Below are 21,894 nucleotides of genomic sequence, written 5' to 3' on the forward strand. Positions count from 1 at the left end.
CGCTACTGAGTATCCTCGTGTAAAAGCTCATCAGGTGACAAAGTAGTGGCGGAGTGAGGTTGGTAAATGTCACTGTAACCTACAACTTCGTTATCACAGTGTCACTGGTTAAACTTGAGGTTTTAAAATAGACTAACTTGAAATACTGTATCCAGTTTTATTTGCAAACTTGTTATTTATGTAAACGTCAACGTAGTATAACATTAGCTCAAAGAAATAATTATTTGGTCATACGACAGGAGGTGAGAGCTAATTTTCATTTGTGTACATAAACAAAGTGATTTTTATTGAAGTTTATAGTGAAATTTCCTGTAATAAAGAAATAAAACATTATCTTCACTAGTTCTAAAAGAGGTCAAAATGAGAAGGTTGTCCAAAGGTTAAAAAAAAAATAAAATTATTATATTGCAACAACAAATTAGTTAAATACATTTAAAATCACGCTTTATATACGAAAATGTTATAATCGCCACCAGCTAAACATAGACAATGGGAGTAAAATGGGTACCTTACACTCCTCATTAGACATTACAATTGTTAGTTATATAACACTCACACTAAAACGTACCGTTCCAAACACATACTACAGAGGTGTATATTCTACGCTTTAGAACTTATCCAAAAAACACAAAAAAAAGATTGTGTGCAAAGTTGAGGGCCATTGTTCTCTTTTGTTTGTTTTATTCCTATAAGTTAAATATGCAAGATATAACGGTATGAAAACGTTTCTTGGATAGTAATGGAAGTAGAATTATAACCTATATAACATATCGTATACTAATACTATACCAATACTCTTGGGGATAAGAGAGAATTTGTTTAGTTTACCATTAGAAAAATAAAAAAATTCTTAATTAAAGGAATAACACTCAAAATTGTCTTTTAGCAATTCCCATTTGTTAAATAATCTGTTATTTTATACCTTATCAATAATAATATTTTTACATTCACTTTTTATGTCCGAATAGGTTTCTGCTTTTATTATTACTACCCTGCGATTGTTGAAACAATACTTACGATTGCGTATTAATTAAACAATTAAACCTTTTTAAACTATCCATAAGAATAATGCTAAAATAGAAGATATCTGCATAGTATAAGCGGCTCCTAATTCAATTTCAGATACCGCATTTCTTTATTCACCAAAGATGTTTGTTTGAGCGCCTTTATACGAGTAAGTATAATTCACTTTAGACAGTTGATAGGAATTTAACCGTATGATGTTCTCACTCAAAGCGCTTTGGAGTTTACCTTTTGATGCTTTTAATAAATTTATTTGATAACGAGGAATGTTATTTGTTTGAATGTCATTTTAAAATTACTATTTGATCTTAAGAAACCAAACAAGGCTTATTAAATGTCTAACATAAAACGATTCTACAGCCCTTGAGTTGATATTTATTATTATGTGAAATCAATTTAGCTACGCATTTACCGATAATCAATAATGTCAAACATACCAAAATTACTCTTAAAGACTGGAATTTGTCGAAATAGATTTTTATGAGTTTAAGACCACACATCAACTCTTTTTATGACATGAAAGAGTAGTACTTGCCATCACCTTTGGACCTTTTAGTGGTATGATCAATGTGTAAACGAGATTTAACACCCACGCTGACAAAGAACTGAGTAATTATAGAATTCTTTCAAAATTATAAAACGTCCTTGATTACGACTAGTTTGTTCGAAAGTTCTAAGTAAGTTACAAACAGTCTACATCTCTCTTGCCTATTGCACGTCAATATTTATTTTCTATTTGCTTTAAAATAGCACCAGAATAATTTGGCGTAAAAAGTTGTTTTTTTAAATTGTTTTTTAACTATAATAATAAAATGTATTTATCTAATAAACAGTATTAATTACAGAAAATGTAGGTGATAAAGTTTAGTTTACAATGTGTGACACATATTGCATGTAACAAAGAGTATGAGCAATTTACGGTTAACAGAACACTACTCTATATCAAAAGAGACAAACAAAGCAATTTTTCTTTAATGCGGGTCTGTTCGGAGAATTCTAGCATCATAATGTTAGTCATGTGCAGAAAAGTAAATTAAATATAAAACACGTTCAAATTTTATTATAAAGTAGAGACATGAAATAAAAATGTTTAATAGTTTGATTAAGCTTTATCTAATGAATAGCTTTGTGTATTGATAACATAATACACTTACAACAAAACCTAAATAAAAGAAGAGTGGTTCTGAGTCTAATAAAACAATTAAGATTGCAAATAATTCACTAAATTTGTCTAAGTAACGGTACAAACACACAGCGCCAAACAAAATACAATAATTACCAATATTATTACAGAACGCTAACAGACTATAAATATGATTTTTAAAAGTAGAACATGTACATGTAATAATGGGATATAAATGATTACTCAAAATAAATTTTAAACCTATATTTTAAACATAGAACTTTCAATATCATTGACTATAAACAACTATCTTTTTAAAGCTTTACCAAACGAATGAATGATTGTGTGATTTATTACCTTTTACGTAAGGTGGAATACGGTTAAACATTCGTGGTCCTACAAAATTTATTTATGTAGTAACATAAAATTGGTATTAAATTTCAGTTGCTTCAGCAGCAACACATAATCACCAAAAACGTTGACCGGAGTATACACAGTTGACCGAAAAATTTTTAAAAGTTATATTACAGTAGATTAGTTACCTGAAGTTTCAAAGCTTACTTGCAACCATTCTGAACTTTGTTAAAATTGAATTAAATCAGAAATATGCAATGACTGATATTGAAACCATGCACTAAATTATCAGTATTGAACTAAAGAGTAAATTTGCTAAACATTAGTGTATCGTTAAAATGCTCTCACTGGTTATTAAATATATATATATTTAACAGATTTATGTGATGTGGCACAACTATTTGCAGTGTTTTAGTGAATGTATTGATGTAAAAACTTTCTTACAAGTCTCTGTCACTGCATCAATCCAGCTTAAAATACAGTTTATGCCAGTCCTAAGTTTTTAACCTTATCATAATTAGGTAATACAGTTCCGTCTACAGTAACTTCACGTAGAGATATAAAATTGATCAAAGTTTGGTAATGAGACATCACATTTGGTTTAGTTTCCACGTGGTTTAGTTTAATTGTATGTTTCTTAGTCCAGTCCAGCACACTGGTGCTTAGCCCGAGACCCAATAACTAAAATGATTGCCTTGGAATATGTAATAAAGCAACCAATTAAAAGTTTCTAGTGTGTTTTAAATATATTAGTACTTTTATTTCGTTTAAAGAATTAAAAAGTGAGTACTAACCTTTCTGGTAATCGTTTAGATAAACAGGTTGCCCAGTCGATTTAGAAGTTATAAGCAGAGAGTTGCATTATTATCGCATGAAAGACTCATTTAATTAGTCATGAAGCAGAATTTTAGTTATTATTAGAGAGAATTTCAAATTTTTAAAGTTAACAATGAAGTGTAATTTTGCATCGCTTATCGCTTCAATTGGATATTTTATATCTATTCTACAAAAGAAGAGAGCTCTAGTGTAGTTTTTAGTAACCAACCGAACGAATACGAAGGTATAGAATATATTTGCTTGCAAAACTTTATAACACTGTATTTAAAGTATTCAGTTCTAGCAATTTAACATGAATTAGTAAGGCAATACTAATTTAGCCAGCTAGTACATACTATTTTTTAATTGATTTTAAATATTTAGCCTTCTAAAACGCTAACGAGATTGTTTTACACAGTAAGTGAGGAAATAGATCTCACAAACAGCTGCAAATTCTTTATCAACTACGTAAAAGAGTTAAACAATCGAGATTGACTCATCTTCCATGAATATTATTGATCACCTATTCTCCCTGGACTCTTTTGTTACAGAGAGGATTAATAACAGATAAAATTTAGGTTAATAACTTCCCGAATTAAGGGGAATTCGTTACATAATACAAAAGAAGTTGAATGAAATAATCAACCACTACAAAAATTGTCTTAAAAATCGGAATTTAAATGCTTTGAGTAAGAAAAGTAAGAGAGTAAGAGAAGGGAAATATTGATGTCTAAATGTTAAAACTTACTCAGCCATGTGAGTTCTAGTCTTAGTCCTGCCTCTAGCCATCACATCGTGTTACATGTAGTGCTACTCTGAGAGCAGAGTTAAATTAATGATACAGACGCGATTGATAAAATAAATATTATACTTAGATACCAATGTACCTAAACGTGTTTTGGTGCTATTATAACAGTATCAGCTACTGAGATAGATATAAAACTTGCCTACGCACTTTTAACAATGATGAAAAATGAAAATTTGCTGACACATTAAAGAAAATTAGGATGAAAATTAATAGAATACCACTTAAAAGTTTATTTATTTCACACATGACAAATAAGTTGTAAAAAGGACAGAAAAACTCTACAAGTGTTGATACAGTACCTATTAATGTTAAAAATAGACCAGTTTACTTTAGCAGGCAGTAGGTTTGTATGACTCCTCAATATACCTGGATGTATAGATGTTTCCTTTCTTAAATGAGAAATACGTTTACTAGGAAACATATTTTTACTGATCACCTGTTAGTTAAGTTAGCTTGAGAGCTCTGCACGTGTATGTAATTTCTGTTTGAATGAAGTTAATGCTTGTCTCATTATACTGATATGTACAGATACGTTATTTTCAGTAATCATAACTCATGTTTAGCCTATCACCTAAAGTAATAAAGTAAGTTGTAGTATAGTCTAACATGTATAGTACAGAGTCAATGAAACAATTAATTTTATTTTCTCTAGTAATGTAAAAACTACATAACTTATAAAAAATTCCCAATCTCTACATTAATTTAAAAACATATTATGATGTTAGAGCATAAGATGCAAAAATAAAATCTGTAATAATTTATTATGTTTTCAAACTTACACACTCACTTTTTCAACTGTTTGTGAATCCAGCTAAAGTAAAGTTGTTAAATTAAGTGATACCTAAATTTTGTAGTTTAATTATAACAGTAAAATAACTTTCATGGAGAATATAGAAAACAATTTAAATACTTTTAATAGTGTATTTGGGGTGTACTTAATCCTATTGGAGATTCTTGGACCTGTGTGTTGAATATAAAACTGAAATATGAAAACAAATCCTTTTCCACGTCAAACTTCTGGCCTTCACATCCACTATGGGAAAAAATGCCATCAAAAGTATTCGAAACAACATAACTTGTCATAATTGAAAATAATATGTTCACCAAAGCTCTCCGCAGTGATGTATAATTTTTTTTCATGTAATAAAACAGCATTACTCTTTATAGTAAAACTAAATATATAAAGGTGATATTTTAATCTAATAGGATGTTCCATAAGTATATCAAAATAATTAGCTATTTTGTTTCTCTGCTAAGGTGGAAGAGAGCTCTGGTGGCAATTTCAGTAAATAATTTTATAAAGTAAAACATGTGAGACCATATTTCAAATCAAATCTATGAAATTCTGGGTTTAGAAATTATTGAATTGAAACAAATAAATACCATTAAGTTACGAAATGCAATTCTAAGCCCAACTGGCATTAACTATTTTAACTTATTGCCAATATTTATCCTACTGTCAAATGCCATAAAACTATCTCTTAAACACCTATAAGACAATAATTTTCTGAGTAATCTTAATGCTTGTTATCAAATATGTGTGAACAGGTAAAACAAATCAGCAAGTATCTTTAAACAAGACATTGTAAATCTATTCTGTTGTACACTTATGGTACAAACGGAATAATGTCAGCCAAATTACAAGTTATTTCTGTAAAAAGCAAGGTTATTTGTCTATTATGATTCTTTTTATAAAAGAAATCCACTTTTTTTAAATATATAAAAAAATCAAAATAATTTAATTGTAAACGCGATTTTTGTTATGATTAATAGTCGCTAAAAGTGTGATTTACACTGTTTTCGGTGTTAAGAAAATAATCGATTTGAAAACAATACAAGTAACTCATCTATAAGTCCTGGCCCTGGGACTGGTTATCGTAATCCTGGTGGAGATTTTTGGACCTGCGTGTTGAATATAAAACTAAAATCTAAAAACATCCTGGTCTATGTTAAACTTCCTGTCTTCAAATTTTGTCTTTCGTGATGCTTCACTAATAATGTAATTGTAAACAAAACTATGGAATTTATTGTAAAACGTATACTTGGGGACCTGCCAAAACAAAACCCCCGTATATGTAACTAAGTTTTCTCTAAATATGTAAATATAACTTATGTGGTATGTGTTTGTCGGCCTCCCCGTGGCGAGACTTTATACGAGATGCTTAAAATCATTAAGAAACTAACGGGCAACAACAGTTTTATCAACAATAAGTTATTAGCAACTTCGGTTTTACTTTTCACTTCCTGGCAAACCTAACCTCGGACTTAAGTTATCACCACATCCTCCTTGTCTACTAGATTTGCAAATAAATAATTTAATCTTTCTACGAAATACATTTATTATTTTTTATACTACACATATCATTGGGCTGAGCGTTAGAGAACAATTACGATCCGCACGATTCTTGAGACCGGATACAACTGTGAACATGGCATTTGGAAACCTCATTTCTGAATTAACCAATCACCGAATCCTTCTTATCCCCGAATTAGGAAGCGAGCAACCATAAGTTTGGGCGAGTTGTAATATTATATAATCAAATGTACACAAACCGGGGTTGAGGTTTTTTTAGTAGAAGTTACCCTTAAATTATTAAATACTGTTTAATTCCACATTATCAGCAATATATAACTATCCCGTTTAAACTTTGCGTTACACATTTATTACGTTAACAAAACTAATAAAATTTACTTTTTTATTATTTACGTAATGATGAAATAAACAGTCACAATAAAAAAAATAAAGTGTTTACTTTAACACGGTTACGCTTCTAATACTAAAAACAATTACCACCTCTTTTATATGAATTAAAATTTGTTAAATTAAGATATGAATCTCCCAATTGTCTTTGAAATATTTCTATGTTTCCATGACGTCATTAGTAGCGATTTCATTTGGTTTCTGGAACTTTGTTATGCCCAAAGAGGCTCTTAATGTTTCATGAAGTTAGGCGTCAACCTCTTTATGAGGGACATAGTAATACATGCTGTTTGTTTAGTAATTTAGCAGCATTGTACATATTAATATGATATTACGTGGTTCTTAATAGTTTAATAATTTATAGAGTAGTACAGTTCCGATTAATATTTTTAATTAAAACTAACTATCATCTGTTTATTCTGAGCTAATAGGAACAAAGGGCATATCAGTTGGGTTTTATATTTATTTTAAAAAGTATTTTTTAAAGATAAAGAATTTTATTAAAACTGTATTTTAGTTTCCAAACTATATGTTTAATAACTACAAGATGTGTTACAAAATGAATAAAAAAATTGTTTGTACTACGACAAGAAACAATCGAAATAAATTTAACACTTAATTGTGTGAGTAGGTTAACTTTAGAGCTCTGGAGATGGTTTCCGTAACAATTACAGACCACATTTCTCCTCAAACCTGTTTAATATAGTTATTATTTTATTGAGTGTAAACAATTAAATGTTATTAAGATGTGTATTTTATTCCTATGTCAACTAGCATTCGCCTATTCCAATCTATTTTCAATCTTGCACTGCCATTAAATGCCTGAGTGATATATCTCAGACATATTTAAGTAACTAATTCTCCAAGTAATTTTTAAACTATTTATCAGATATGTATAAACGGTTAGTATATAGCAGAAACGATGTGTTCTAAATGATCGTAAACTGATTCTTTCTGTACACTTAGAGTACTGAAGGGATTTCAAAACAAAAATCTAATGTTCTTTATTAGCTCACATACAACAATAATTCTTCAATTAATCTTTACACTTTTTATCAGTTATGTATGAAGGGATGGTATATAGCACATACGATGTGTTCTAAATGATTGTAAACTGATTCTTCCTGTACTTAGAGTACTAAAAGGGTTTTAAAACTTAAATATAAAGTTCTTTTTTAGCTCACAAAATATACGAGAATAATTCTTCAAGTAATATTTATACTTTTTGTCTATTATGTATGACAGATAGTATGTAACTTGGACGATGTGTTGAAAATGATTGTAAAACTGATTCTTTCTGAACACTTGGAGAACAGAGAGTATTTTAAAAAATGAATCTCAAGTTCTTTTTTAGCTCAAAAAATATATGAAAATAATTCTTTAAATAATCTTTACACTTTTTATCAGTTATGTATGACGGATAGTATGTAGCTTGGACGAAGTGCTGGACATGATTGTAAACCGATACTTTCTGTACACGTAGAGTACTGAAAGGATTTAAACACATAAATCTCAAGTTATTTTTTAGCTCACAAATTATGCAAAAAGTTATTTGTTGATCAAGATAATCTATCTCATCGTAAAAACCCTGTTAATTGTAAACGCGTTATAACTAAATAGAAACTGATTCAATGTACATTGTACATTGAAACTACAATTATATAATTTAGTTAGGTAGGTGAAGCAAAATACAATTTTCACAATTTAATTTAAACAATCCATTATTTGACAAATTAGTGGTAAGTGAAGATTAAATATATTTAATTTGATTTTCAAATATTTCCTTGCGATTTTTGGTACCTATAAACTCCTAAATATGATTGATAAAAAGAAATGTATAACTATCTCCATAACCATTATGCAATGTTCAAACCACTACCCTAACACTAATAGGGTAGTCACTCTAGCTTAGTTTACTTTCCAGATTTATTGCATAGTTGACATTGATTACCCTCCTGTACTTTAAGGAATTATAATTTTATTTTTACTGCGCACGTTACGGGATAGATATTTTTATTGTTTAAATATAAAAAAGATTTACTATGTTTCATATTTAAATATAGATAAGGTTATTTTTTTAGTATCACTAAACACATATTAGAGAATTTTAAAATAATAAGCTGTTATATACTAGATTTTGTGCTTAAAGAGCGCTTTGTCCATATCTGCACAGGACGTAAAGTCCTGTCACCCAATGCATTCTCTCTTTTTATTAAGAAACCACTTCCATTCAGTTATTTTCTTTGGAATATTTAAAATCAAATAGTCTACAATACGGTATACTTGAAAATATAATTACTATACAAATACTTCAATAGTTAAGTTATAAACACGTATGACTCAGAATATTGAAATTTTCATTCATAACTAGTACCCGTGTATATTAAAACTATTGTTAGTGAATAGAACGTCCGATTCGGAAACTCAAACTCTGACCCTTTACGTGGTATAGCCGAGTCGGTATACACATACTACCAAGACAGTAGAATATGTAATATTTATTTAGCGTGCGCCCAATAGATGAGAAGGTGCAGGTATGAAATGATTAACTCGTATTTTAATGTTGTTACTTAGTAATAGTGTTGTCAAAGCAACTGTTTCCGATGTTCTGTCACTAAAACTAGGATGTATAAACTGCTTTGTTAGTGAGAGATCGAGGAGCATATGCTGTGATTTCTAAGAAAATAAAAAAAGTAACTCATCTGTAAGTTCTGGTCCTGGTCCTGGCCATAATGTATCCTGGAGGAGTTTCCCGGACTCGCTCGAAATAGAACAATTTTCATCATAAACTGAGCTATAGAAAAATTACTGAATAAAACCTATATATTTTTTTTTCTATGGATATACGTAATTTTTACATATTGTACTGTTGGGTATGTTTCAGCTGTTTCCCTATTTTCTTTTAATTTTTAACTGTGTAGGCATTTCTTACGCTACGTCTAATACTGAAAGGCAACAAAATTCCTGTACAAACATATTCGTACATTGTCTAGTTACAAATACATCAATAAACATATTTATATCATGCTTGTTTCGAAATCCAACCCACTGAACGTATGAAATGGCTTTTTACTATAGAGCTACATCTACAAAACCTACATAACATCATATCACATTCAATTAGTCTGCAATACAATGCACTTTTAAATGTCCTCTAATAATTATTCCTAACGTTACTTCACGAATTACTAGTAACATTTTTTAAGGGAACAGGATTATTCCCGAAATTTTCCATTGCTCAGTGATACAATTCAATCATTCTAACTACAATCTAGGTTAAAGTAATGAAAAAAGCTAAAGCGTTGGCACGCATAAGTCTGGAACTATAACAGCCTTGTTGTGTGTCTATTCCATGCACTATTACTCTAAAAACATGCATTTAATAAAAACTAAATACTAATTATTACAACAGAACCACATAATACATAAAATAGATATGAAATATTATAAACATTTAACACAGAATATTCCAACATTTATTCATAAACTGTATATAACGTTTCTGAAAGTTATAGATTTATAGTATAAACGTACATAATTCAGGTTAAACTTTTTTTCAGGCACATAATTTTCCACCCATATTAGAATAGAAAATATATTTACTTTATGTGTATACGGATGTTATAACGTTAATAAGTCTATCCTCTAAACAATTTTTGTAAGCTAACTCACATTTTGGGTTAAGTATTATTATAATTTTCAATTTTATGCAAGATAGAAATATGTAAACGTACGGCTAGTTTTTTAATGAAGAAGGTGTTGTTGCTACTGTTGTCGCTAATGCTTTGTTGTAGCTAATAATAACAGAAAATTATTAGATGATAATGAATGATTTATAAATAATTAAGAACATATAAACTTAATTTAAACCAAAGAAAAAGATTATATCGATAACAGTTTATTAGGAGACTTGAAACCTCTCACACACTTATACACTCACGCAACATAATATCTCTCTCTCTCCCCTTCCTGTCACTACATTTACTACTATCAAAAGACACTCTCACTCAACACACAATCCTACAAAGCTACAAAATCATAACACTATCATACGCCAACCCACTTTCAAAATTATCCTGATAAATATAGGATCAACAATTTTAGCTAATGTACATAGTTATAAAATATTCTAATTCACCTTTAGTAACCAAAAGATTACATTATTTTAATAAGTGTTTTGGTTTGGAAACATTTGGTACCGGAAATCTGGTAATTTTGAGAAAATTGTATTTACAATATGGTTTGAATTTGTGCAATTTATGGATTTCTGCAATCTAAAGATTAAAGATTAAATCCTATTAATTGTAAACACATTATTAATACATAGTTGCTGTGATTATAATCGCTAAAACTACGATGTAAACTACTTTTGGCAAGAAGAATATTTAAAGAAAAATCTTTGGCTTCTAAATAATAAAAGTAACTCATCTTTAAGTGCTTGGCATGATATTGATCTTTGCCTTCGTATTTATGTTGTAACATTTCCTCGTTCTGCGTGGTTCAGGACTTTTAACATTAAACTGAAAAATGACATGGTCCTTGTCAAACTTTTGGCCATCGTATTTGTTTCCTGGTCCTGCTTTTAAAACTCATCTTAATAAGTTCAACGGATTTTATACACTACACTATGATTTTATCGATAAACACTGAAGTACCTGACATTTGTTGTTTCCATAGAAATTAACAAATATTAATTAATAAACAATTATTTATTATTCACCTGTTTTTTTTATTTTTAGTTTTTTACTTTTACTTCCTTTGCAACAACGTGGTTTTTACGTCATGTCTACGGCGGGCTATAAACCGTTTCTTGTTATCTGATTACCCAATCGCATACATAACATAGAGAGCAATATGTTTTGTTACTAGTCTTACATTAGTGTGTAAATATTAAATACTACTGTTTCGATACAGTATACAGAGACACTGTTCGATGTCATGTTATGACTAGTATATCTGCAACTAGAAGAACCAACGGAGATTTCATCCAAGTTCTTGTTCAGATGTATCTAATTCCAGTAGTCTACATTACAGTGAATTTCAACGGAAATTTTACAGTTATTTAGGAAACACAAGTTACTATATTGATAAGTTATTAAGTAAACAATCAGTTATTTGAAGCATTAGTGAGTAGGGGAGATTTAAAGTGTTGTCAAAAGTTACTTCTTTGAATATAACTTCATGATCAGTAAAAACTATATATATATCTTTTATATATATATATATATATATATATATATATATATATATATATATATATATATATATATATATATATATATATATATATATTTCTTGTGTGCGTGTGTATGGTCCTAAACGGGTGGACCGATTTTAATGAAACTTTTTGTGTGTCTTCAGTTGGATCCGAGAATGGTTTAGAATCATAATTCGGTCAAGTTTTAATAGTTTTATTTAATTAATTTTTTAATAATAAATTGTTGTTGATGGTGGAGTGTTTTACATTGGATCCGCCAGACTGCGCCACGACACGTAATACAAAGTGAACTGTTACTTAACAACTGTGAATATTTTCAGCTGAAGTTCATCAAAGAGGCAGGAACATTTGTTCACATTTAAAATTTAGAAAGTTCATATTTTAAATTTGTAAAGTGCTTGATCAGTAGTGTGATACAGATTGCAAAGATGAAGTTTCACCAATTGTTCTACGTAAACATTATAATATTACAACACAGCCATGTTTTTTCTATTTTAATTCCAGGATTTCCCGACAGTTTGTGCTGCTATCAAATTTGTGCATTGTTTTGTAACATTCTGTAATTATTGTATGAGTGCTAATTGTTATAATACATTAATAGAGATTGAAGATGTTTGAAGTGCATAAAAAACTATAGTTATTTATTAAAGTTATTGAACTCATTTTGCAAATTTATTGAAATGAGTATATTGGTCGCATACCTCAAATAACCTAAGTAGCATACAAATCAAAAGGTTATGTTTCTATGTGTGAATATTGTTAACAGTTTAGATAATCAAGTTTAAACTAATTGGATTTAAAATAATTTGCTGTAATTTACATTTTTTAATCTGCAGTCAGAATTGGTCACATAAGTTCAAATTAAGTAGCATACAAATCACATGTGTGAATAACTACTTATTGTTAATAGTGTAGGAATTGGTTTTAAATTAAATTCTGTTGGCCAGTTCCGATATTATACTGTAATTTTTTAAGTATATTTTTTAAATTTACAACTTAATTTATCGTAATGCTATTGCATGTACAATATTTTTTGTTAATCCTTCAGGAGTGGACATAAACAAATTAGATGGTTTTCCGATAAGGCTGAAGTATAATAAGTGGCCTCCATCACAATCGAATTATTGATATTTCTGAATAGCCTATCCAAACTACTATCCAAATTGGATTATAGTTATTTAAAGGCTGAAGTATAATAAGCAGCCACCATCACAATCGAGTTATTGATATTTCTGAATAGCCTATCCAAACTACTATCCAAATTGGATTATAGTTATTTAAAGGCTGAAGTATAATAAGCAGCCACCATCACAATCGAGTTATTGATATTTCTGAATAGCCTATCCAAACTACTATCCAAATTGGATTATAGTTATTTAAAGGCTAAAGTATAATAAGCAGCCACCATCACAATCGAGTTATTGATATTTCTGAATAGCCTATCCAAACTACTATCCAAATTGGATTATAGTTATTTAAAGGCTGAAGTATAATAAGCAGCCACCATCACAATCGAGTTATTGATATTTCTGAATAGCCTATCCAAACTACTATCCAAATTGGATTATAGTTATTTAAAGGCTGAAGTATAATAAGCAGCCACCATCACAATCGAGTTATTGATATTTCTGAATAGCCTATCCAAACTACTATCCAAATTGGATTATAGTTATTTAAAGGCTGAAGTATAATAAGCAGCCACCATCACAATCGAGTTATTGATATTTCTGAATAGCCTATCCAAACTACTATCCAAATTGGATTATAGTTTATTTAAAGGCTGAAGTATAATAAGCAGCCACCATCACAATCGAATTATTGATATTTCTGAATAGCCTATCCAAAATACTATCCGAATTGGATTATAGTTATTTAAAGGCTGAAGTATAATAAGCAGCCACCATCACAATCGAGTTATTGATATTTCTGAATAGCCTATCCAAACTACTGAATTTCATTATAGTTATTTATTCGGCAAATTTAATTAAATTTTTAATTATAAATTGTTGTTGATGTTGGAGTGTTTTATATTGGATCCGACAGACTGCGCTACGACACGTAATACAAAGTGAACTGATACTTAACAGATGTGAATATTTTCAGCTAAAGTTCACCAAATAGGCAGAAACATTTGTTTACATTTAGATTACATTATTATAAAGTGCTTGATCAGTAGTCTAACGCAGATTGCAAAGTTAAATTTTCACCAATTAATTGTTCTATGTAAACATTATAATATTACAACACAGCCATACGTTTAATCAATAATAGTCTTGAAAGCATAGAGTAAGCATGAACATATAAAAATAACACCACTTCTTATTTCAATATATTCTGTACTCACTTTGGAGGATAGAGATTATCCAGATATAAAATTGGAAGTTTTAGCTTTTAACTGAAATTGACAGTTTTTGCTGCTATCAATGTGTGTGTGTTGTTTTGTAAGGTTCATGTTTCAAAAGTAAATACGGCAAATAACATTAAAATATAATAGAATGAAGTTATAAAAAGTGTACTACGTGGCCGCGTTATAAGTTTATAAAAGCCAACAGGCAAAAAGAAGAAAATAAAAAATAAAACATCGTGTAATTATTGTGTGAATGCTAAAATTGTAATAGTACATTAATAGAGATTATTGGTCGCATTATCTCAAATAACCTAAGTAGCATACAAATCAAAAGGTTGTTTCTATGTGCGAGTAACTATTGTTAACATTTTAGATAATCGAGTTTTAAACTAATGGATTTAAAATAATTTGTTGTAATTTACATTTTCCATCTGCAGTCAAAATTGGTCAGATAAGTTCAAATTAAGTAGCATCCAAATCACATGATGTGTGAATAACTATTCTTAATAGTGTAGGAATTGGTTTTTAAATTAAATTAAATTTAGATAGGCTAATCAGGAATATCAATAGAGGTTGTCCAGATATAAAATTGGCAGTTTTAGTAAAATACACTTTTAACTGAAATTTGTAAATATTAAGTGTGCACCGATTGATCAGTTAATTTTTTGTTTATAAATAAATTGTTTTTTATCTTGGTATGTTTTAAATTGGATCCAGCAGAATGTGCTACGATCGCAGTTTCAAATGTTTTTCTATTTTAATTCCAGGTTTTCCCGACAGTTTGTGCTGCTATCAAATTTGTGTGTTGTTTTGTATCATCGTGTAATTATTGTGTGAGTGCTAATTGTAATATTAAATTAATAGAGAATCACATGTGTCAATAACTATTGTTAATAATGTAGGAATTGGTTTTAAATTAAATTCTATTGGCCATTTCTGATACTATACTGTAATTTTAAATAACTATAATGAAATTCAGTACTTTAGATAGGCTAATCAGAAATATCAATAATTCGATTGAGATGGTGGCTGCTTATTATACTTCAGCCTTTAAATAACTGTAATTTGGATCGTCGTTTTAGTAGTTTTAGATAGGCTATTCAGATATATCAATAATTCGATTATGATGGTGGCCACTTATTGTACTTCAGACCTATAGGGAATACTTATTTAGTATATTAGATAAATTAAATTCTGTTGGCCAGCTCCGATACTATACTGTAATTTTAAATAATTATAATGTAATTCGGTAGTTTAGATAGATTAATCAGAAATATCAATAATTCGATTGTGATGGTGGCCACTTATTGTACTTCAGACCTATAGGGAATACTTATTTAGTATTTTTAGATACCTTAGTCTACGTTGTTATACATTTTTATCTAGAAGTTACTTAAATAAAATTACATATTCAATAAGTTACTCATATTCATTGTTTACTATTATACAGAATTTTATTCTTACAGAAAAATGCCACGTCTTCGTGGAAGAGGACGAAATATTGGTCGACGTACTCGACACGCACAATTGGCCCATGTTCGTCGATTGAATAGAACAGATCAAGAACACTCAACGGATAATGTAACTTTAATGGATCAAGTTGCACGTACACGTGCAAATGAAAATTCAGAACAACGGAATCAACGTCTCCGTGCTAATGCATTAAGACAACGTGAGGCACGTCAACGAACGACCAATGCACACAGAGAGCGTAACCAACGGCGAATGCAAGATAGTCGAGCATTGACACGAGCATCTCTTAATCGTCTCGCATTTGAATATGACCCTGAAATAGACTATTCATCACATGTACTAATTATGATCGGCAGTATGGACAAAGAGTGTCAATATTGTCATGCTTTGAAGTACTAAGATGAAACAGCTGGTTTATGTTGCACATCTGGAAAAATTTCACTGCCACCATTAAAACCACCACCTGAACCTTTAAAATCACTATTAGCTGGAACCACATCTCAATCAAAATTGTTTTTTGAAAAAATTCGTAAATTCAATTCTTGCTTTCCAATGACATCATTTGGAGCAACAAAAATTGTTCATAATGAAGATGGACGTAATTTTGAATCTACATTCAAGATTCAAGGTCAAGTTTACCACCAAATTGGTTCATTGCTTCCAATGCCTGATGCTGATCCAAAATTCTTACAAATTTATTTTATGGGTGATGAGGAGCAACAAACCCATACGCGCTGTGTATACAATCATACGGAGCAAATGGAGGAACGAGAAATTGTGGACATTTTGGAAACGTTTTTTCTAAACCATAACCAATTGTTACGATTGTTCAAGACTCTTTCTAACAGACTGGAATACGACAACTACGTCATTGTTATTAAAGCAGACAAAGTGCCCCATGGAGAGCACGCAGGCACATATAATGTTCCAACTCTTAATGAAGTTGCAGTTGTTATGGCTGGTGATCCATGTGAACGTCGAGATATTCGCATACAACGCAGAGATAACACGATGCAAATAATTCAAGACAATCATCGTTCTTATGATGCACTGCAATATCCGTTGATATTTTGGGAAGGAGAAGATGGATATCATTTAAATATTAAACAACGGAATCCAACTACAGGTAAAACTTATAGATTATTATTATTATTATTTATAGAATAGAATAGAAAATTCTTTATTTTGCTGAAATACAATTTAGTACAATAAATACACATTTACAACTCTACATGAATATGTATTTTACACCCTTAAACATGTACAACAATAAATAACTATATTATACTTAAAGATAATTTTTAATTGCTTCATAGAGATGCTATTATACATGTTAGACGCAAGAAACAACCGAAACATCCCCCGCAAAAAAACCATTCCATAATAAAAACGGCATGACATAAATAAAACTATCAACATATTTTACCATCAAGAAACTTTGACTTATTACAAACAGTCCCTCGCAAAGGGCGCCCAGTCACCCCAAAACATCCAAAATACAATATACTTATATTTAAATTTAAATAATAGTTGTACATTGACTACATTATTTGAACAAACCATGATAAAAAAACACTCGTTTTCCAACATAACAACTGGTTGCAAATGAATACTCACTATGTTTTCATAACTAAACAAAATAAATAGGTTATCCCCTAGGAAAAATTCCTGTGGTGGGATCGCCAGCACGTTAAAATTATTAAAGATTAAAAAACGGCATGACATAAATAAATAAATATATTATAAAACTATCAAAATAACTAAACATGTAATATCTGTGCAATAGTAAGTTAAATTAAATATAATCAGAACCACATACAAAATAATATGTTGCGAACCTAACTATTTGCAATTAAAACTGTTAATATTGCAGTTGCAATAGTGTTCTATTGTACAATTTTCAAAACAATATCTAGATTTTCTGTAATAAAAAGCCACTTTCTTAAGTTAGACAAAAAACTGATTTATATTAGAAAAAATTTCAAGTTGGTGGATGATTGTATTAAAAACTCGGGGTGCAATACTACTGTAAAAATTTTTGATACGCTGCTGAATGTGATTTCGGAACATGCATTACTTGACATCGTCTTAAGTTATGGTTTGTACTACGAGTCATTACGGAAAAAGCTGTACTTCTTACAAAAAATTAGTTTTAAACACTTTATAAATAAATAGATACTTTAGTGGAAACAATTTGAAATCAAGAAAAATCGGCCAGGCATGCTCAAGCTTTCCCTTTCCTGCAATCACACGGACAAAGTGTTTTTGTAATATAATAATAGGATAAAGTGTCGATTGGTAGGCTCCGCCCCAGCAAGCAATTCCATACCCCAGCCTGGATCCAATGAGAGCGTGATACACATTGATCATAACCTTCCTTGGACATAATTGTCGAAGCAAATAAAACTTTCTTAAGCTACTGTACAGTTCCTTTTTCAATTTTAAAATATGTGACTTCCATGTTAGCTTACTGTCGATAATCAGTCCAAGGTATTTAATACTATTGTTCTGTTCTATAATAATGCAATTGCACTGTTGGTAGGTATTGTTAAACAATTAAAATCATGGAATTTCAAAGGTGTTTCCAAATTGTACTCTGTCTTTAGACCAAAAATTAAAAACTTTGTTTTTTCACTCCAAATCATGTAATTTTTTATCAAACCATAAACGTAATAGTTTTAAATCATTCTCCATTTTATTTTTCAAGGTGTTTAAAACATTTATTTTTATAAATAAAAGCTGTGTCATCGGCAAAGGCAAACACGCGACCCCTGAAGCGCCCATTACACAAGTCATTGATGTAAGTCAAAAATAAAACTGGATTATTCTTTTTTTTAACCAATCATTTCTGTTTATCTTAAAAATGTTTTTATTTCCAGGTGAAGAACTGATCAAGAAAGTTAGTGCGATGAACTTCTACGCATACCGGTTGATGATTCGTGCTAATGAAGAAAATCACATTCTCCGATGCAGACAGCTATTTCATCAGTATGTAGTCGATATGTATGTTAAAATCGAAAGTGAGAGGTTACGGTATATAAAATGTAATCAAGTACAACTTCGTTCTGAGGAATACATTCATTTACGTGATGCTGTAATCGGTAACGTAGATGCAACGAATGATATAAACAACATCGGTACCGCGTATATTCTTCCATCATCATACATTGGTAGTCCGCGTCATGTGCAAGAATATATTCAAGACGCCATGACTTACATACGTGCATACGGCCGACCAGATCTTTTTATCACATTTACGTGTAATCCAAACTGGGATGAAATTAACATTTTACTGTTGTCAGGTCAAACAACAATGCATCGCCATGATATTACTGCACGTGTGTTCAAACAAAAATTAAAATCTTTGACGAATTTGATTACACATCACTCGGTATTTGGTGAAACACTATGTTGGCTTTACTCTGTTGAATGGCAAAAACGAGGTTTACCTCATGCGCATATTTTGATTTGGTTAGTGGATAAAGTATGCCCACAAGAAATTGACAAAATTATTTCAGCGGAGATTCCGGATCCGAATTTTGATAAAGAATTATTTAACATTGTTACTACTAATATGATCCATGGTCCATGTGGTACTCTAAATATGGTGTCACCATGTATGGATAATGGGAAATGTACAAAACGTTTTCCAAAACCATGTCAAACTGATACTATCACCAATATCGACGGTTATCCATCTTACCGTCGTAGAGACGTAGACAATGGTGGTCAATCATATGAATTACGCCTGTCAAACGGTGTAAGAGTAGATATTGATAATCGCTGGGTGGTTCCATATTCACCATTGCTGTGCAAAACCTATAAAGCACACATAAACGTTGAATTATGCAGTTCGGTGAAGTCTATCAAATACATTTGTAAGTACGTTCAAAAGGGCAGTGATAAAGCTATATTTTCTGTTCAAAATGTAAACGACAATGATGAAATAACACGTTATCAATTGGGGAGATTACATAAGTAGTAATGAAGCTATTTGGCGCATTTTTTCGTTCCCTATACATGAAAGGAATCCTGCTGTTATACATTTGGCTGTGCACCTTGAAAATGGACAGCGTGTTTATTTTACAGAACAGACTGCAATACAACAAGCTTTAACAGCTCCAAAAACAACTCTTACTGAATTTTTCAACCTTTGTAAACGACAAGATGTTGTTTGTCAATTCGCAAAGACGTTACTGTATACTGATGTTCCTAAATTTTTTACATGGAATAAACAATCAAAACGTTGGGAACCACGGAAACGAGGCATTCCAGTCCCAGAGTTCACCAATATATTTATGACAAATAATCTAGGCAGATTATATACAGTTCATACTAAGCAACGCGAATGCTTTTTTCTGCGTTTGTTATTGGTTAATGTTCCTGGACCAACATCCTTTCAATATTTGCGAAAAGTAAATGGTATTTTATATGACACTTTCTTTGATGCATGTTGTGAGTTAAATTTATTGGAGGATGATAACCATTGGGACCTCACACTTGCAGATGCAGCACTGAGCTCATATCCACAGCAAATTCGTCAATTATTTTCAATAATATTGACAACGTGTTTTCCAACTGAAGCATCTACTCTGTGGAACAAATATAAAGACTCAATGAGTGAAGATATTTTGCATCGTATTAGAGCTACCAATCAAAATCCCAACATTGAATTCTCAGAAGAAACGCTAATAATGAACGATTGCTTAATGTTGAGCAACGAAATGTGTATGATCGAATAAACGTATCATTTGCAGCACAACAAGATGGATTCTTTTTTTTTGGATGCACCAGGTGGCACTGGCAAAACATTTCTCATCTCACTGATACTTGCGCGCATTCGATCACAAAATCGTATTGCATTGGCAATTGCTTCATCAGGCATTGCAGCCATCTTACTTGATGGTGGACGGACTGCGCATTCAGCACTTAAATTACCTTTAAATATTCATACAAATCCCGAAGCAATGTGTAACATAAATAAGCATTCAGGCATGGCAAAAGTTTTGAAAAAGTGCAAAATTATTATCTGGGACGAATGTTACAATGGCCCAAAAGCATTCGCTTGAAGCTCTCGACAGATCCCTAAAAGATATCAAAGATGATACTAGGCTTTTTGGTGGTACTCTACTTCTGCTGTCTGGTGATTTCAGACAAACATTACCCGTCATTCCACGTGCGACATATGCGGACGAAATAAATGCATGTTTGAAAGAATCTTATCTATGGCGAAGTGTCAGCAAATTATGCCTTACTCTTAATATGCGCGTTCAACTTCACAATGATCCATTAGCGTCAGAATTCTCTAAAATATTGTTAGACATTGGCAATGGTAAAGTTCAATTTTATGAAGATACACAATATATAAGACTCCCAGAGAATTTTTGCAACATGGTGGCTACCAAAGATGACTTAGTAAAATGTGTATTTCCAGATTTGCAACATAATTATACCAATCATGCATGGCTATGTGAGCGAGCTATTTTAGCCGCAAAAAAATTTGATGTTGATGCAATCAATTTTAAAATACAACAATCTTTGCCTGGTAATGAAATTACATTCAAATCAATTGACACCGTTGTTGATCCTGATGAAGCTGTCAACTATCCTGTAGAGTTTTTTAAATTCACTGGATTTACCTGGAATGCCACCAAATAATTTGCGATTGAAGATTGGTTCACCAATAATTTTGCTTCGGAATTTGAATGCTCCGAAATTGTGTAATGGAACGAGACTGGTCATAAAAAAAAATCATGGCCAACATTCTTGAAGCCAGTATTTTGAGCGGAAGTTTTCAAGGTGAAGTTGTACTTCTACCACGGATCCCAATAATTCCTTCAGATTCGCCTATACCATTCAAAACGTTTGCAATTTTCAATCCGCTTGGCATTTTCTATGACTATTAATAAGTCACAAGGTCAAACAATGACAGTTTGTGGCTTAGATTTAGAAAATCCATGCTTTTCTCACGGCCAGTTATATGTTGCGTGTTCCAGGGTCGGAAAACCATCTAATTTGTTTGTGTATACTC

At 30.7% G+C, this 21,894-nt stretch overlaps 1 protein-coding gene across 1 annotated transcript; it reads left to right on the forward strand.

Annotated features, from left to right (window-relative positions):
* Positions 1 to 16,415: 16,415 nt before the first annotated feature.
* Positions 16,416 to 18,896, forward strand: LOC124373524 (the record flags this gene model as incomplete). Its single annotated transcript, XM_046831884.1, has 2 exons — positions 16,416 to 16,989; positions 18,743 to 18,896. Coding segments are annotated over exons 1-2 (728 nt in total), but the record flags the coding sequence as incomplete, so codon positions are not given.
* Positions 18,897 to 21,894: the final 2,998 nt, after the last annotated feature.

Source organism: Homalodisca vitripennis, unplaced genomic scaffold, assembly GCF_021130785.1.
Source record: "Homalodisca vitripennis isolate AUS2020 unplaced genomic scaffold, UT_GWSS_2.1 ScUCBcl_5829;HRSCAF=12750, whole genome shotgun sequence".
Classification (NCBI taxonomy): domain Eukaryota; kingdom Metazoa; phylum Arthropoda; class Insecta; order Hemiptera; family Cicadellidae; genus Homalodisca; species Homalodisca vitripennis.